This window comes from Dreissena polymorpha, chromosome 13, assembly GCF_020536995.1.
Source record: "Dreissena polymorpha isolate Duluth1 chromosome 13, UMN_Dpol_1.0, whole genome shotgun sequence".
In the NCBI taxonomy this organism is placed as follows: domain Eukaryota; kingdom Metazoa; phylum Mollusca; class Bivalvia; order Myida; family Dreissenidae; genus Dreissena; species Dreissena polymorpha.
The window spans coordinates 49,243,876-49,263,882 of NC_068367.1; the positions used below are offsets into that span (position 1 = coordinate 49,243,876).

General features: G+C 38.8%; 1 protein-coding gene across 1 annotated transcript in view; it reads right to left on the bottom strand.

The window, feature by feature from the left end:
- LOC127856116 (tRNA-dihydrouridine(47) synthase [NAD(P)(+)]-like) overlaps window positions 1–20,007 on the bottom strand; it is a 26,074-nt gene continuing 6,067 nt past the window's right edge. The window contains exons 2-12 of the mRNA XM_052392110.1: window positions 19,559–19,614; window positions 18,587–19,376; window positions 15,926–15,967; window positions 15,006–15,158; window positions 11,693–11,809; window positions 9,763–9,939; window positions 9,178–9,274; window positions 7,649–7,727; window positions 3,712–3,900; window positions 2,560–2,688; window positions 1–1,049 (exon numbers count right to left, since the gene is read on the bottom strand). Coding sequence (XP_052248070.1) covers window positions 977–1,049; window positions 2,560–2,688; window positions 3,712–3,900; window positions 7,649–7,727; window positions 9,178–9,274; window positions 9,763–9,939; window positions 11,693–11,809; window positions 15,006–15,158; window positions 15,926–15,967; window positions 18,587–19,376; window positions 19,559–19,611 — 1,899 coding nt within the window. The 5' untranslated portion in view covers window positions 19,612–19,614 and the 3' untranslated portion in view covers window positions 1–976. The remainder of the gene's footprint in view (window positions 1,050–2,559; window positions 2,689–3,711; window positions 3,901–7,648; window positions 7,728–9,177; window positions 9,275–9,762; window positions 9,940–11,692; window positions 11,810–15,005; window positions 15,159–15,925; window positions 15,968–18,586; window positions 19,377–19,558; window positions 19,615–20,007) is intronic.

Here is a 20,007-nt window from a genome sequence, read left to right on the forward strand (position 1 = left end):
TTACTGTTTCATTAATTTTATTATAACACTTTAGTGCAAATATTAAGAAAACATTTCATTTATCATTTATTTAATATTTTATACACCAGAATTTTATATAAAATGTGAAACTCAATATCTATTAATCCTTAATAGAAAAGTAAAAGTTGCATATCGAAATACATTAAAATCTAAGAATGTTAACACAAGAGATGACAAGTGAAACTTTCCACTAAACTAGTTTGGTAAAAGCACTCCATGTGGCATTGTTTGTCTCTGAATTGTAGCTGGTCGAAGCACTCCACGTGGCATTGTTTGTCTCTGAATTGTAGCTGGTCGAAGCACTCCATGTGGCATTGTTTGTCTCTGATTTGTAGCTGGTCGAAGCACTCCACGTGGTATTGTTTGTATCTGATTTGTAGCTGGTCGAAGCACTCCACGTGGCATTGTTTGTATCTGATTTGTAGCTGGTCGAAGCACTCCTCGTGGCATTGTTTGTCTCTGAATTGTAGCTGGTCGAAGCACTCCACGTGGCATTGTTTGTCTCTGAATTGTAGCTGGTCGAAGCACTCCACGTGGCATTGTTTGTATCTGAATTGTAGCTGGTCGAAGCACTCCACGTGGCATTGTTTGTCTCTGAATTGTAGCTGGTTGAAGCACTCCACGTGGTATTATTTGTCTCTGATTTGTAGCTGGTGAAATCACTCCACATGGCATTGTTTGTCTCTGATTTGTAGCTGGTGAAATCACTCCACATGGTATTGTTTGTATCTGACTTGTAGCTAGTTGAATCACTCCACATGGTATTGTTTGTCTCTGATTTGTAGCTGGTGGAATCACTCCACGTGGTATTGTTTGTCTCTGATTTGTAGCTAGTTGAATCACTCCACATGGTATTGTTTGTCTCTGACTTATAGCTGGTGGAATCACTCCATGTGGTATTATTTGTCTCTTACTTGTAGCTGGTCAAAGCACTCCACATGGTGTGTTTTATCTCTTACTTGTAGGCATTTGCCTTGTGCTTTGGAAGGAAGGTGAAACCACTTGGAACTGGGCCCAACAGCATCTCACTGGAAAACAAAACAAAATGTATATCCATAAAATGTAGGACTAATTTTAGGTGACACTTAAGATACAAAATTATATGACAAGTTGAAAATGACACATCATTTTGAATAATAAGACCTCACTAAATTTTTATTATTACTATTGTACTATATGAAATAATTTAATTTCTGAAACCAAGAGGCATAGAGACTTGATTACAGTATTTTGTATTTACATCATATTGTTGACCTATAGACACTATGTTCAAACTTAAGTATTTCTCTGCTGACAATATTGACAATACTAACGAAATATTAGTAGCAAGAGCTGCGCTTGTAAAACACAATGCCCCCTACTGTGCTATGAAGACGCTCATGCTATTTTTGAAAAAACAAGGCACATCACTTAACCAAAAATTTATGGACAGGAACAAAACTTACACTTCATCTAGAAGTCATGTAATTAGGCTCACATACCAAAAATAGGCTGAATATCAGAAAGCATTCTGCAATAAAACTGCTGGTAAACGGTTATTATAGAGAAAATTTGTAAGTCCAAGGACCATCACTTTGCCAAAAAACAATGGACCAGAACAAATTTTACACTTCATCTGAAGGTCATGTAGGTAGACCCACAAACCAAATATTAGCTCAATATCTGAAAAGGTTGCGTAAAAAAACTTCGGATAATGGTAGCTATTGAGAAAATTTGTACGGCAAAGGCCCATTACTTTGCAAAAAAATCAATGGACCCGAACAAATTTCACACTTCATCTGTAGGCCATGTAGTTAGACTCGCATACCAAAAATCAGCTCATTATCTGAAAACGTTGCACAAAATACTACGGAAAACGAAACGCGGGACAGACAGACGGACAGTGCGATTCCAATATGTATGCCACCCTACCCAGGGCATAAAATCTTCCATGAAATATTACACAGGTGTAAAAACTAGGGCATCGTTGTTATTAATTAAAATTGAGTCGAATATACATTTAAGATTTGCTGACAAAGACTAATATGACCAGATTCCTGGTAAAAAATTCTGTTTTAATGAAGTATTGGACCTGATAGATAGAAACTATTAATTGTATCTACCATCATAATAATGCCTATACATCTGGACACTAATACTTATATCAAAGGTCGCCATGGCATAGTGGAGATGTTGTTTGCCAAGCAACTGGGATGTCACAGATTCAAACCCTGATGTTGGAGCGTACTTTAGATCTCTTACAAAGACAACAGGTAATGGTTCTACCCAAGAAATTGACTCGAGTGTTTCAATAAGCGTAAGGCTTTAAATACAATCCAGCTAAAATTATTAGGTTTTAAGTTATACTCGTATCCCTTATAATTACACAAATGTTTTATGTGACATTTAAACCAGCACAGAGCACAGCTGACCTGATCTTGATCGAACAACCACAGTTTGGGCTAATATAGAAATCAATTTTATAGAGCATCATTATAATCCCTATACATCTGGAGACTAATTCATGTGATGTTACAACCACCACAGAGCCCAGCTGACCTGATCTTGATCCAGTCTCCACAGTTTGGGCTGGCCATAAGTGTCTCCAGGTCATCCCGACCTTGGTAGTACGGGGGCCGCTCATTTATCTGCTGAGGGACCCTCTCTAGCACCCCTACCGGTATGTACCTGGAGATAGAGGGGTGATTACAAGAGAGCCAAAAGCCGTTGGCCGCTCAACTAAGCCCCCAAGGAAGTAAACTGCTCTGAAAAAGATTTTTTTACAAAGTTTCACAAAGCCTCATATAGAAACTTCACCACCACCTGGCAACCATGCTTTTAACCCTACACCACTTAGATACGTATTTTTACGCATTTGTATTCCCTTAAAAAGTTAAAAAAAAACGAAGACCTTTCTTATTAGATTCAAGTTTTAAAGGCTTCATTTCCAACCATAAGATACTGATGAGAAGCAAACAGCATAAAACCTGAACAGACTGCGAGTTACTTACAGGCTGTTCTGGTTTTATGCTGTTTGCAAAGGCCATTTTCACTTTGCTTCTTATGGGGATTAGGGTCAAACAAACCATTTTCATTGTAAAACTCATCTCAGCTAGCAGGACATGGTTTTGTTGTGAACAAGTTTCATGATGATTGGTCAAAAAGCTTACATACAGAGTACTCAAAACAATTTCATTATCAATTTCACAGACAAAGGCCAAGGCAATAACAAAAGCTCACCATAAGGTAAGCTAATATTAACCATATATACCATCTGTCTTGCACTGTAATATCCCTGCAAATATTCATAGGCCACAACAGAAATTAATTATTTAATTTAATCAACTTTTTTCTTGCTATTTTAATAAATCAAGACTATTCAAAACAATAAAGATATGTTAGTTATGATACTTTCTGAGATTTAAAAAAAATGAAAATAAGTTCCTTTGATGAATACTTTACCAAATCCTGGATATAACACACTTTTGCCGATATCAATGATAATTTTTTTGATCAAAGATAATGGATATGAATGATTTTTCAAGTACATCTCATACATTAAGTTCTAGTTACTGTTAATTCATGTGCATAAACTGTTTGGTGTCCTCCAAGCACTCAACAAAAATTCAGTTAAAGCAGAAAGTGTCGCCCTGCATAGGCTAATCTGGGACAACACTTGAGGCACATGCATTAAACCCTGAGGATTCTTACCTGTGCAAGAAGGACAGCCACTCCAGCAGGAACTTTCGTGTGTTCTCAACCCCCTGATGATCTGAGCCCCAGTGGTCCAGACCATAGTTCACATAGTCCCTGAGCATGTCCAGTCTCTCAGTGGAGCGGATGTCCCAGTGTCTCTGCTCCTTGATCTCTGTGAAAACCCAGGGCTTGATCAGGGCTCCTCTACAATGAGAGGCATAGCATGAACACAAAGGGCTTGATCAGGGCTCCTCTATAAAGAGGCATAGTATGAACACCCAGGGCTTGATTAGGGCTCCTCTATAAAGAGAGGCATAGTATGAACACCCAGGGCTTGATCAGGGCTCCTTTAAAATGAGATATACAGCATGAACACCCAGGGCTTGATCAGGGCTCCTCTATAAAGAGAGGCATAGTATGAACACCAAGGGCTTGATCAGCGCTCCTCTATAAAGAGAGATATAGCATGAACACCAAGGGCTTGATCAGGGCTCCTCTAAAATTAGAGATACAGCATGAACACCCAGGGCTTGATCAGGACTTCTCTATAAAGAGAGGCATAGTATGAAGAAAAAGGGCTTGATCAGCGCTCCTCTATAAAGAGAGGAATTGTATAAACACCAAGGGCTTGATCAGGGCTCCTCTAAAATTAGAGATATAGCATGAACACCCAGGGCTTGATCAGGCCGCACAGTCTAATCAGGGGAAACACTCCACTTTTATAGAATTTTTAAAGGAAATTTGCTCTAAAATGCGTTCCTTGGACTGGATATTCATTTAGAAGAGACTTCATTTAAATTATATTCACAAAAGCCCAAAGCCGTTGTCGCCGATTAGCCTGTGCAAACTGCACAGGCTAATCTGGGACAACACTTGATGATTATGCAAAACTGTTTTACGCTTGATGAGTGTGTTTTTACACTTGATGAATGTGCGTAAAATGTCATCCCAGATTAGCCTGCAGTCTGCACAGGTTAATTGGGACAACGCTTTCCCCCTGTATGGAATTTTTCGTTTAAAGGATGGCTCTTATGAAGGATAATCCAGTCTAGGCAGAATGTGTTGTTCCTGATCAAGCTGTGTGGACTGCACAGGCTAATCTGGTACAACACTTTACGCATATGCATTAAGCACCTTTTTCCACAGTGTAGCTTAACACAACAGACTTGTTCTTTATGGCAGTAATAGTGGAAAATGAACTGTAGATGATAAGACACTGGAAGTTGCTATGGCAACACACGCCTAGAGGCAGAAAGGATCATATTCAAGCTTTTGGACTAAATGCCAGTAATATCTGACATAAATGTGACATTCTAAAAGACCTAGGGTCCCAGATGACTTCACATCAGGTTTCAAGAATGATATATTGATTTGAAATTAATATTAACAAAAGCATAATTATCAATTTCTTAAAGGACCACTCTAATCAGATAGCAACAAATCCAACAAGAGCACTGCCTAGTGGGTGCAGACCGCTCATCTATTTTTCTTTTTAAAGGTGAAGGGACCTATCTCAATACTTCAATCAAAAAGGGGGAGGGGTGGGGGTGAAGAGGGGTGTATAGAGTGGGGGTGTGGTAATTTATTACATTATATTTCAAAAATTAGAAAAAAATATATAAAAAAAAAAATAAAATTGAGGGGTGGTGGGGGGGGGAATGGGGATTCTTGGGTGGGATTGTTGGACAGTCTTTAAAAAATAAAATAATAAAAATTTGTGGTTTTTTAACCATGTTTAAAAAAACCAAGAGCACCGCATAACAGGTGCCACGCTCGGCTGCTGGTGCAGTTTGGAATTAATGAAAGCTTGTCAGATTTTTTTTCAGAGGTCACAGTGACCTTGACCTTTGACCTAGAGATCCCAAAATAGGTGTGGCGTGTAGAATTCATCAAGATGCATCTACATATGAAGTTTCAAAGTTGTAGGTGGAAGCACTTTGATTTTTAATAGAGCCAATGTTAAGGTTTTAGCATGACGCGGACGACGAGCTGGCTATGACAATACCTCGGGTTTTCTCAGAAAACACCGAGCTAAAAATGGGGAGGGTGGGGGGTCAGGGGTGGGGGGGGTTGAGATGGGTGTTTAGTGTGAGGGTGTGGTTATTTATTAGGTGATCTTTAAAAAAAAAAAAAGAAAAAATACATTTTTTTTTGGGGGGGGGGGGGATTCTGGGGTTTGGTGTGTGGGATGGTTTGGGTGGAGTCTATTGTGGTATGTCAGGTAAGTATTGTTTTGTCAAAGTATGAATCAAATCTGATCATAAATAAAGAAGTTATGGCAATTTTAGCCAAATTTAATCATTTGACCTTGAGTAAAGGTCATTCAAAGGTAAAGGTCAAATTCAAATTGCAAAGGTACAGTACCCTCATGATAGAATGAACGTATTTGAAGTGTGAAAGCAAAAGCCTTGATACTTAAGAAGTAAAGAGGATCTCAACACAAAATTTAACCAAATATTCAAAGTTACTAAGTCAAACAAGAGGGCCATGATGGCCCTGAATCGCTCACCAGACTAAGCAAATACAATCCCAACCCAGATTTCATCAAGATAAACATTCTGACCAAATTTCATAAAGATTGGATCAAAACTGTGACCTCTATTGTCTACAAAAGGTTTTTCTAATATTTGACCTATTGACCTAGTTTTTGACCCCAGGTGACCCAAATACAATCCCAACACAGATTTCATTAAGATGAACATTCTGACCAAATTTCATAAAGATTGGATGAAAACTGCGACCTCTATTGTCTATACAAGGTTTTTCTATAATATGACCTAGTGACCTTGTTTTTGACCCCAGATAACCAAAATACAATCCCAACCCAATTTCATCAAGACAAACATTCTGACCAAATTTCATGAAGATTGGATTAAAACTGTGACCTCTATTGTCTACACAAGGTTTTTCTATTATTTGACCTTGTGACATAGTTTTTGACCCAAGATGACCCAAATACAATCCCAACCCAGATTTCATCAAGATAAACATTCTGACCAAATTTTATAAAGATTGGATGAAAACTGCGACCTCTATTGTCTATACAAGGTTTTTTTATTATTTGACTTAGTGACCTAGTTTTTGACCTCAGATGACCCAAATACAATCCCAACCCAGATGTCATTAAGATAAACATTCTGACCAAATTTCATTAAGATTGGATGAAAACTGTGACCTCCATTGTCTACACAAGGTTTTTCTATTATTTGACCTAGCTTTTGACCTAGTGACCTAGTTTTTGACCCCAGATGAACCAAATACGCACACACAACGGACGCCGGACATCACACGGTCACATAAGCTCACCATGACACTTCCTGACAGGTGAGCTAAAAAGGGCCATAATTCCGTCCAAATGCCAACCAGAGTTATTCAACTTGTCCTGTACAATTCCCTAATGATACTTAGCAAGTGTTCCAAGTCTGAAAGCAAAAGGTATGATACTTTAGGAGTAAAGAGGACAAAAACACAAAACTTAACCAAATTTTCAATTTTTTAAGTATAAAAAGGGCACATAATTCGGTCAATATGCCAGCCAGAGTTACATAACTTTGCCTGCCCAGTCCCCTTATGATAGTTAAAAAGTGTTGCAAGTATGAAAGCAACAGCTTTGATACTTTGGGAATAAACTGGACCAAAACACAAAACTTAACAAAATTTTCAATTTTCTAAGTATAAAAAGGGGACATAATTCTGTTAAAATGCCAGCCAGAGTTATCTTACTTTGACTGCCCAGTCCCCTTATGATAGTAAATAAGTGTACCAAGTGTGAATGCAATAGCTTTGATACTTTATGAGAAAAGTGGACTTAAACACAAAACTTAACCGGAAATCGACGCAGACGCTCAGGTGATGACAATAGCTCTTTTTTTTCTTCAAAAAATAGATGAGCTAAAAATGGCTCCAGGTCTTCCTTCAGCTGATTGGAACTGGGATGATATTTTATAGTCACCTTGCAATCATGAGGCCCGACACACCAGTCTGTTGTCTGTGCATGTTGGCGTCCTCGTAGGACAGGATGTCACCGTTACCTGAAAAAAAAAATGAACAGTCACAGCATGGGAATCTTAACAATGATCACAACAACTGGAATATTTGTTCAACATTTCAGATTTAAAATAAATGTATGTGTTTGCGGAAGGTGGGCAGGCAGGCACTTGTGACTGAGTGCATACTTGAACCTATCAGAAGAAAACCTGCAGCAATCCAGTAGGCAGGGTTCATCGTGCCAAGACAGCATTCATAATAGTAGTAATAGGACAATAACTTTTACAAATGTCTTGGTCTCAGTGTAATCTGTTTATGTTCAAAATATTATTAATTAATATTACGGTTGATCAACATACTGATAAATTGTAACTTAAACAAGAGATGTGTTTGTCAGAAGCACAATGCCCCCTACTGCGCCGCTTTGATTTGTTTGTTGACCTTTGACATTGAAGGATGACCTTGACCTTTCACCACTCAAAATGTGCAGCTCCACGAGAAGAAATTGAATGGAGACATGAATTTATTTTTTTGTTCACCTTTGACCTTGAAGGATGACCTTGACCTTTCACCACTCAAAATGTGCAGCTCCACGAGACACACGTGCATGCCAAATATGAAGTTGCTGTGTTCAATATTAAAAAAGTTATGATAAAACTTTAACGAAGGTTAAAGTTTTAGGAAAGAAAAATACAATGATATTTGACCTTTGATCTTGAAGGATGAATTTGACCTTGACTTTTCGCCACTCAAAATGAGCAGCTCCATGAGATACACATGCATGGTAAATATCAAGTTGCTATGTTCAATATTGCAAAAGTTATCAAACTTTAACCAAGGTTAAAGTTTTGGAACAGAATGACAGACAGACAGGACAGAAACAATATACCCCCGATCTATCAATCCGGGGGCATAAAAAGGAGATATAATTGATGTAAATGACCAAATTAAGCATGCAGTTCTATTTAATTCAGATGTCTGTGCGAGTGAAGAACTATAGTTAAAGATAATGCTTCATGTAGCATGCAATGTTTTTTCTTAATTCTAAAACTCTTTAAAATAGTGTTAATTAACAGGAAAAAATGAACTATTTCAGCTGTGCTCTGGAAAATGAGTACAGTGTTGTCCCAGATGAACCTTTACAGTCTGCACCACCTTATCAGGGAAAACACTTCTTGTATTTAATTTTTCATTTAAAGGAGGTTGCTTCCAAATGAAAATCCACTCTAGTTGTTAAGTGATGTCCCTATTAGCCTGTGCAGACTGCACAGCCTAATCTGTGACGACACTTTCCCCCAGTATGGAATTTTTCGTATACAGGAAGTCTCTAATGAACAAAAATCTTGTCTAGGTTGAAAGTGCTGTCTAAGATAAACCTGTGTGGAATGCATAGGCTAATCTGGGACAATTCGTTATGCATTTAGACCAGTACTCCCAGAGCGTAGCTCATTAAAAGATGACACTGCAGAATTATTGTATTTACTTCTCCCTTACCAAAGAGGGGCATAGGACTTGCAGCCACTGCACACTCATGGATATAGTCCCAGTCCGCCAGCTTGGTGTACCTCTGTTGCCTGGAGCGACCATGCAGCTAAATAATGATAGAGGCATGGTCAGTTTTTCAGGTTTTAGACTCATACATCTTAACATTTAAAACTTTGTTGTTTTTTTATCAAGTCCAAATTCGTTAATGTTTTTGGTACCCCTTTGATTTGAAGTTCTATTTTGAATTTTTTCATGTATTTGACAATATTTTATTACTAACACAATGGCAACTTAACATATCCACACTTTACCTTCAAACGCTGGTTTTACCAAAATAAGTTCACATACTTGTGTTTATAAGTTGCAGTAAGTACTTACATACATGTATTTTCATATAATTTCTGCATGAAAAATTGACAGGGAAGGGACTTTATGATGTTTTTTGTTTGAATAAAGTATCTTCTCAGCAAACATGAAGGTGAGGCGTAAAGTGTGATCCCTGATAAGCCTGTGTGGACTGCACAGGCTTATCTGGGATGGCACTTAACACACATGCATTTAACTGCCTTTTATGGGAATTAAAAGCTTAAGTACCGTGGTCATGGCAACGCCCCAGTCCCGAAGATGAGGTACTAGTGTGTGGGCGATGTTCTTGTTGTCTTGGATACCAGTCCTTATTTTAACAGTCAGTGGAACATCCATCACTGCCCTCATGCTCCGTATGATCTGTTCAAACTTTTGCTGCCGTCCCATCAGGGCACTGCCCTCTCCCTGAAATGAGAAATTGCTATTGACCCTTGACCACTTAGATACGTATTTTCACACATTTGTAGTCCCTTAGAAAGTTATATTTAATTTAAGACCTTTCTTACAAGATTCAAGTTTTTAAGGCTTCATTTCTAAACCTTAGATACTGATGAGCAGCAAACAGCATAAAACCTGAACAGACTGGGAGTTACTCACAGATTGTTCTGGTTTTATGCTGTTTGCACATAGCCATTTCCACTTTGCTTCTAAGTGAGAAGGGGCTAACTTATTGTTTGTTACAGGTTACATAGTCATGTACCTTGATGTTCTGTCTTTATTTCAAAGCAATACTGTATGTTTAGGCAATCTGTCTAAGACTTTTGCTTCATCCACTTAAAATATTGCATTTTATTTGTTTACTTTGTGTCTTTTTTATTTACTATCTTCAATCAGTCTTGTATTCAATACAGTATTATAACAGTTTACAACAAATTATATTTTAGGGTTCTAATTTTGCCCAATTGTGCAATCAAACATCAAGATAAACACTACTACATGTATCATCATGATTTGGTCACTTAGCATCCCGCTTTATTCCTGCCATTGAACTAATTAACTAATAAGGTAAATATCTGTTTGATAATAAACATTAAATTCTAAAGATTAGGTCTATATGGTAACAACACTGCAACAGTGAAAGTGTCATTTCAAGGATGCCAAGAACATGAGGTCATGCTGGTCTTATGTCAGCCCCCCTCTGGCAAAACCAGGCTTAATATATGTGATTACTGGTAAGAGACTTAACCAGGCTTAATATATGTAATTACTGGTAAGAGACTTAACCAGGCTTAATATATGTGATTACTGGTAAGAGACTTAACCAGGCTTAATATATGTGATTACTGGTAAGAGACTTAACCAGGCTTAATATATGTAATTACTGGTAAGAGACTTAACCAGGCTTAATATATGTGATTACTGGTAAGAGACTTAACCAGGCTTAATATATGTGATTACTGGTAAGAGACTTAACCAGGCTTAATATATGTAATTACTGGTAAGAGACTTAACCAGGCTTAATATATGTGATTACTGGTAAGAGACTTAACCAGGCTTAATATATGTGATTACTGGTAAGAGACTTAACCAGGCTTAATATATGTGATTACTGGTAAGAGACTTAACCAGGCTTAATATATGTGATTACTGGTAAGAGACTTAACCAGGCTTAATATATGTGATTACTGGTAAGAGACTTAACCAGGCTTAATATATGTGATTACTGGTAAGAGACTTAACCAGGCTTAATATATGTGATTACTGGTAAGAGACTTAACCAGGCTTAATATATGTGCTTACTGGTAAGAGACTTAACCAGGCTTAATATATGTGATTACTGGTAAGAGACTTAACCAGGCTTAATATATGTGATTACTGGTAAGAGACTTAACTAAGCTTAATATATGTGATTACTGGTAAGAGACTTAACCAGGCTTAATATATGTGATTACTGGTAAGAGACTTAACCAGGCTTAATATATGTGATTACTGGTAAGAGGCTTAACCAGGCTTAATATATGTGATTACTGGTAAGAGACACTTTCCACTTTTATGGTATTTTTGTGTAAATGAAGATTTTTTTTAACAAAACTCCAGTTAAGGCAGAAAGTCCTGTCCCTGAAAAGCCTGTGCAGACTGAACTGGGACAACACTTTATACACCTGCATTAAGCCCCGTTTTCCCAGAGCGAGGATGATGCACAATAATTAAACAAAACCTTGTTGAAGATGAGGTCTATAGGACAACCACAGTTGATGTCTATGAAATCCACATTCATTTTTTCACAGATCACCTGGGCACAGCGGGTGAACGAGTCTGGAAATCCCCCACACAACTGAAATCACAAGTAATGAGTTGTCAAAGAAATAGAAAATTAATACATGTAGATTGATTCCTGTCTTAGTAACACTAAAGATTAAATGTAACTCTTGTATTAAGGATTAATATTGTTACAATATCAATAAATTAAATACCACATGCTCAGTGGAAAACTACAAACATTAAACTAGTCTTCCCCACTTAAAGCAGGGGTATGTGGGTAATCAACCAAATAAAAGATCTGTTTGCATTTATTTCGGTAAACTTTCAGGAAGAGGCCGTAAAAGCGTGTTTTTTTCTTTGTGGCAAAATCTTATTTAATAGGATTTAAAATTATGGGTAAGGGTCAGTTTTAGAGGAGAATGTGCATCATGGTGCAGGATCATGTGATTTTGTGGGTTTTTCCAATTAAACGTTACTGGATTAAACAGATCGGTAAGTGGTGCTTTTTTCCCCAATAACTTTTTAAAACATCTTTTTTTTAAGAATTTCAACGAGTGCATAAAAGACAGATTTTTATGCTGCTTATGGCAATGTGAAATACGCCAGAATTACTTTATATAATAACAGGGGTGTCAATTGGCCCAAATTTGAAATCCGGAAAATTAAGCCGTAGGATAAAGGGAAGAGAGGGCCCAACCCCCCGAGCCCTAGCTTATTGTTCTTTTTTATAGTCTTTTTACAGTACAGCCAAAGCGGAACAAACGTATTTCGCGATCCGCGGCGGCAAGGTGAATCGAGTCGATGCTGCGTGAGTCGTTGAAGCCGCGTCAGTAAGTCGCATTTCGCCGCGAAACTTCGCATCTGTCCGCCGAGGCATGCCGCGATCCGCGACATGATGCCGAGTCGATGCGCATCATGAAATAAAACATCTTTTAAAAATTATTAGTTACATGTAGTTAACAAATTTTGAAAGAACAATTATAATAATAATTAAAATCATAATACATTTATTGTGCGCGGATTGTATTAGCATATACATGTAAGCATAGTTAATGTGTCTGGCCAATTAAGTTTGTTTCCCGCCCATAGTGTATGTATTTCACACATAAACAAGGTCGCGTAAATATGTTTTCGCACATACAAGTGGCCAAGGCTCCAGCATATGATGGATTTATAAATTAATTGCATGTTGATTTTGCTATTATATTTAAGCTGAGAAAATTAGCAGTTTGAAGCCACATCGATAATCAAGATGGTGACGACGTATTTGTTGTTTTGTTAATTATCAGCTTATTATAACTATTGTTTGAATATGCGTATATAAACAAGTTCTATTTTGATCATATTATACAGTTAATATCGCTACTAATTAACCGATAATCTCGTATATTCCAATTTTGAAGCAAATGCTGGTAAATATTTACGATACACAAACATTCTCGATATTTCCTTTAGTATCAAATACATTTTGGCATTTGTTTCTATTTATAGAGATGATGAAATAAAGTCTAATTGGGCGTTTTTCCACTGAACACGCAATTTACGCCTGACGTGATGTTCATGTATTTATACAACATAAAATAAACCCAAACTTTCCAAACGACGTTCTACATGTCTGCATAATTTTCGCGCGCTTTTTATGAAACAAAGGATATTTTAGCACTGTTTATTTGATACTAGAATTTGCCAAAGGTCGCGTTAGCATTAAAATTCGGAAGTGTGTTTCGGATTAAAAATTTAATAATGATAAGCGAACGAAACATTAACAGTTGCGCGTAATTAATTCTACGCTACACATACATGTATGTACATGTTGGTGGATATCTTTTCACTCGATCCGCCGCGTACGTATGCGGCGGATTTACTCCGCGAAAGTACGCGAGGTAAATACAGACTCAGCGTCGATGCGCTGATCGATGCCGAGTGCCACGGCGATACGCCGCGTCAACACACGATTCGGCCGCCGCGTACTAATAATCTGGCCGTGGTGTAGCCGCAGATTTTGTTTGTGCCGCTTTTGCTGTACTGTAGGTGCAATGTCTGGTGAGTATAATGCGAAAATTTATAAACCAAACCATCCATAACACCGCATGTGTATTTGTCATTCTAAACAAATGATATTAAGAACTGCGAAATGTAATTAACAAACAAGCGTATCCGAAAACGACTGTCCGAAAACATGTCGCGATACATCATTTGCAAATGTAATTAAATATGCATATCGTTTGACTGCAGAAAATGAAAACCAGTAACCTAGCAAATACGCAGTCAATATATAATTTGATAAACATATTGTTTTAAAATATGATATTGCAGTGCTTTACTTTGCCAGTGCCTGCTCATGTCAGTGCCAGCCGCTTACCAATCAGAAATCAATAAATAAAATCGGTACCAAGCGCAAATGTCCGGAATGCCGACGATGCTATAACAATATTCGTTCTGAAATGATCCCGCACTAAAAGAATTTTGTCCCTACCCCCAACCGCCTTAAACAAACTCATCGGATTTACATTCACCTCAAAATCAACCCTGGACGGCTCAAATCCGGATTTCCGGAATAATCCGGAAAATTGACACCCCTGAATAAGCATGTGTTCTTGTTCAAAAATTCTATTTTTACTGGATTCATGTACGCGGCAATGCATCAGGCAAGGTAAAATTTTGTCACGGATTTAAGATGTTTTCAAGGATTTATTCTTATACCTTAAGATATCAACACAAACTGCAAGAAAATCTGCTTTTTATGCACTAAAGATTTTTGCAAATGTATTTCAATAACCTGAGATGTTTGCAAAAATAAAGTTCTTAACAGTCTGTTTTCATTCTGTCCAGCCCGTGTATAAGCCCCTGAAAACCCCGTTGATTCTGCACCCTGTGCATGCCTTCTGAGTAGATGATGCCTTTTTATGCAGCAATGACCACAACAAAACAAGGAAATTAAATGCAATTATGACACAAGGAAAATTAACCGCCATTTTGAAAGAATAAAAACCCCTGGGGTACGTAAATCAGTTTGCTCATTATACTGAGCCCTAATTGCTGCTGGAGATTCTGGGCTTAAAGGGCTGTGTCGCCCCCAATTAGCCTGTGCAGTCTGCACAACTTATCAGGAACGACACTTTCAGCTTTTATGGTATTCGTCCTTCAAATTAACTTTCTTCTTAGCAAAAATCCAGCGCAGACAGAAAGTGTTGTCCTTGATTAGCCTGTGCAGACTGCACAGGCTCATCTGGGACAACACTTCACACAAATGCATTAAGGCGACTGACCTGTACTCCGAAGACGTCCTCGCTCTCGTGTCGCTTGAGCAGGGCCCACTCAGACTGCTGACCTTGCAGCAGGTTGGTGACCACTGCCATCTCCCCACATGTGATGTCTGCACCGTAGCGCTTGCAGATACGACGGAAAGGAAGGTTACCCACCTTGATTAAAATAAGGGAAATAAACGGATATGACTACTGATAATATGCATTTAAGAAGAGGCTTTACATGATATTTAATACAGAATTGTATGCTAGTATGTTGTTTTGAGAACAAATATCAAACACATTGGATGCATGAAAATGTATTGGTATAGAATAATAATAGTTAAACAGATCAGAATTGTCATCTTTTGTGTTGATGTTTTTATAACAGTGGTTGAAATTAGCAATAGCATCTTTAACTGTAGTGCAATAGCAAACATAGAGTGTGATTACTCAGTTTCTCGATATTATGTAGGCAAAGTTGCTCTCTTAGTTTGCATTTTCAGAACAGGAATTTAGTGCATCTAAACATGTAATCATGCTTATTAAAAATAATTCAAATCCACTTTCTTCTTTACAATTCTCCATCTGAAGGGCCAAGCCACCTTTCCCGTAAAGGTTAAAAAAGCTGTATGCTGTTAACTTCCACCCCTTTTATTATAATCTGAATTTTCATCTAGGCAGTGATTATTTCATTAATGTAACCCATTTATGCCTAGCGTCTAGAAAAAAGGCCTTGGCAAACAGCATAGACCCAGATGAGATGCTGCATGATGCGGCGTTTCATCAGGGTCTGCGCTGTTTGCTTAAAGGAATTTCTGTAAGAAATATTCTAAATATAGAAATAAATATACTAAACATCCCTAATTTTGAAAATAAAAAATTGATCCAATTTAGAAAAATGGGAGAGTCCACTAGGCATAAATGGGTTAATCTGAACTCACAGTGGTAAGTGGTGCAAGATACAGCTTGTCTGAAAAATCCACCTGAAATATACATGTAGAGAAGATGTAACCGATTAGAAAATCTGAATATAACATGATGCTAGTATATAAGTGTAACGAGTTATGTAAACAACTGCAAATATACAAAAGTCAATGATTCTTATTTAATTTTCAATGCATTTTCAATTTTCAGAGTTTTATTAGTCTGCATTGGAATTTTTAAATAACTTATCAAATCAAAACTAGAGCTTTGTCACAGTCTCTCACAGACGTGACGAATACCCCCACATGCCGCATTGACACATAATATTTTGCATGTCATTTTCACAAAAAACAGCGGACACCATGCTCAATTTTTAAAAATGCACTAACTGACCCCTTGACCTAGTTTTTGACCCAGAAAGGCCCATGTTCTAACTTGGCCTTAAGATCATCCCCATAAACTTCTGACCAAGTTTGGTGAAGATCGTATGTAAACTACTTGAATTAGCTGACACCATGCTGAATGTTAAAAAACGCACTAAGTGACCCCGTGACCTAGTTTTAGGCCCGGAATGGCCCATGTTCAAACTTGTCCTAAAGATCATTTAGATAAAACTTGTGACCAAGTTTGGCGAGGATTGGATGAAAACTACTTGAATTAGAGAGCGGACAACATGGTGAGGTTTAAAATGCATTAAGATACCCCGTGACCTAGTTTTTGACCCGGCATGACCCATATTCAAACTTGAACTAGACATCATCTCGATACAACTTCTAACCAAGTTTGGTGAAGATTGGATGAAAACTCTTTGAATTAGAGAGCAGACAACATTGTGATGTTTAAAACGCCCTAAGTGACCCTGTGACCTTGTTTTTGACCCGGCATGACCCATATTCAAACTTGCCCTAGACATTATCAAGATACAACTTCTGACCAATTTTGGTGAAGATTGGATAAAAACTACTTGAATTATAGAGCGGACAACATGGTGAGGTTTAAAACACACTAAGTGACCCCCTGACCTAGTTTTTGACCCGGCATGGCCCATGTTCAAACTTGCCCTACACATCATCTAGTTACAACTTCTGACCAAGTGTGGTGTAGATCGGATTTAAACTACTTGAAATTCAGAGCGGACACCATGCTCGATGTGTAAAACGTACTAAGTGACCCGGTGACCTAGTGTTTGACCCGGCAAGGCCCATGTTCGAACTTGGCCTTGAAATCATCTAGATACAACTTCTGACAAAGTCTGGAGAAGATCGGATGAAAACTACTTGAATTACAGAGCGAACAAGATGCTGAATGTTTTAAAACGCACTAAGTGACCCCGTAACCTAGTTTTTGACCCGGCAAGGCCCATGTTCGAACTTGGCCTTAAGATCATCTAGATACAATTTCTGACCCAGTTTGGTGAAGATCGGATGAAAACTACTTGAATAAGAGAGCGGACACTTAATACGGACCGACCAACAGACCGACAGACAGACAAGCTCACTCCAATATACCCCCCTAAACTTTGTTTGTGGGGGTATAATTATTTAGAAATATATCAAATTCCATACAAAACTATGGCTATCTTTATTAAAGGTGTCTTATACCCGCAAATAAAGCTTAAAACAGAAAAAATATGGATTTTTACTATGCAGCCACATGGTTTTATTGTAAGTTAGATGTATAATCCATCTCATATCAAAGACTAGGGATGGATCTAGAGCAAAGTAGCAGGGTGCAGCTCCTTTTTGCTACCCCTCTCTCAGCCTCTGAACTGGTTGCCACCCATCTCCCACCCTCTGGACTGGTTGCTACCCTTCTACCTTCCTCTGGACTGGTTGCCATCCCTCTCCCACCCTCTGGACTGGTTGCTACCCCTCTCCCACCTTCAGGACTGGTTGCTAACGCTCTCTCACCTTCTGGACTGGTTGCTACCCCTCTCCCACCTTCTGGACTGGTTGCTACCCCTCTCCCACCCTCTGGACTGGTTGCTACCCCTCTACCACCCTCTGGACTGGTTGCTACCCCTCTCCCACCCTATGGACTGTTTGCTATCCCTCTCCCACCCTCTGGACTGGTTGCTACCCCTCTCCCACCCTCTTGACTGGTTGCCGCCCATCTCCCACCCTCTGGACTGGTTGCTTCCCCTCTACCACCCTCTGGACTGGTTGCCACCCCTCTCCCACCCTCTGGACTGTTGCGACCCCTCTCGCCTTCCGGACTGGTTGCTACCCCCTCTTTCACCTTCAAGACTGGTTTCTACCCCAATCCCACCTTTTGGACTGGTTGCTACCCCTCTCCAACCCTCTGGACTGGTTGCTATTCCTCTTCCACCCTCTGGACTAGTTGCTACCTATCTACCACCCTCTGGACTGGTTGCTACCCCTCTCCCGCCCTATGGACTGTTTGCTATCCCTCTCACACTTTCTGTACTGGTTGCTTCCCTCTCCCATCCTCTGGACTGGTTGCTACCTATCCCCCACCCTCTGGAAAGGTTGCTACCCCTCTCCCACCCTCTGGACTGGTTGCTACCCCTCTCCCACCCTCTGGACTGGTTGCTACCCCTCTCCCACCCTCTTGACTGGTTGCTTCCCCTCTCCCACCCTCCAGAAAGGTTGCTACCCCTCTCCGACCCTCTGGACTGGTTGCTACCCCTCTGCCACCCTCTGAACTGGTCAACTTACTTGTTTGACCTCTGCTACAGGGGTATCAACTATCACAGATGTGCCTAAGGTGATTGTTGATGCACCGTTTGTTGCTCCTTCCACATCAACAGGCTTATCAGGGAAATTCCCTTCTTCTGCTATATTATTTGAAATAATCACTGGACTGTCTTCTGGCTCAAGATTTTTAACTTCACATGGTTTACAGTCAGATACTTGTGGGCTGCCCTGTATTTGTTCTGGCCCAATATCTTTTGGAAGGCGCTTCTTTTGGTTATTTGACCGAGGACATATTTTTTCAATAATCTTATCTGACTTTGAAAAATCATAGCGCCTTTTCCAGAGAGCAACTTGCAAATCTTTCGTCAACACATTTGACACATGACTTTCTCTGGGTGCTTTCTGGTCAAAATCCTCTTTTACCACATTTTTCAAGTCTTCTGATATATGACTTTTGGCAAACCTGCATGTAACACCATATGGACACTTTCCATAGGTATCAAACAAATAACATGTTTTGCCAATATCTTCAGGCTTGGTTTCCAAGAACTTCGCTTTATCGTGACTAAATTTGCATCTGTCCCCAAAACTACAGTCCCTGTCCTTGACATAGGCCTGGCACAATTTTTCAGAAGCTTCCATTTTCCTTCCCTTAGGTCTATGTTTATTTCTTCCTTTCAGTTTTATTCGCTTGCTTGGAGGTCCTGATGTATTTTCTGTGTTTTCATTTCGTTCAGTCTCCAATTGTTCAAGCACTGCATCGGAAACAAACTCAGTGTCCAGAACAGGCTTGTAATCTAGAAGCAAGAACCTGTAAAGAAACCAGAAATCATTATGTATTGTAGCTTGTTCTGAAATTATAGACACTACATTATCATTAATATTGTTTGTGGTTGTGTGTAAATTTCATCAGAGGTTTATAGAAGGACAAGGTCAAAACTTGAATGAATCTGTAAAATTGCAATATTTTTAGTTACAATATATTTCACTTACTCTTTCTTGATTTTTGCAACACCAGGTTCATCTTCACTGGCTTCAGATGCCATATTCTGCAATAAACAAGCACAATCTGTAATAAGGTGATCACTGTTAAGGTCAGCATGATCTGAATGTCTGGAGGTTAACTTTTTTCACAAAATGGTCTTTCATCAATAATGGGGGCTGTGCTCTGTGAAAAGGGGGTTTAATGCATGTGTGTAAAGTGTCGTCCCAGATTAGCCTGTGCATTCCACACAGGCTAATCAGGGACGACACTTTCTGCCTAAACTGGATTGTTGCTGAGAAGACTTTCTTAAAAAAAAGAAGAGGAAAGTGTTGTCCCTGATTAGCTTGTCCGATTGAACAGGCTAATCTGGGACGACACTTTACGACCATGCATTAAACCACCTTTTCACAGAGCGTGGCTCATAAAATTAAAATCCTGTACATACAAACACCTTAAA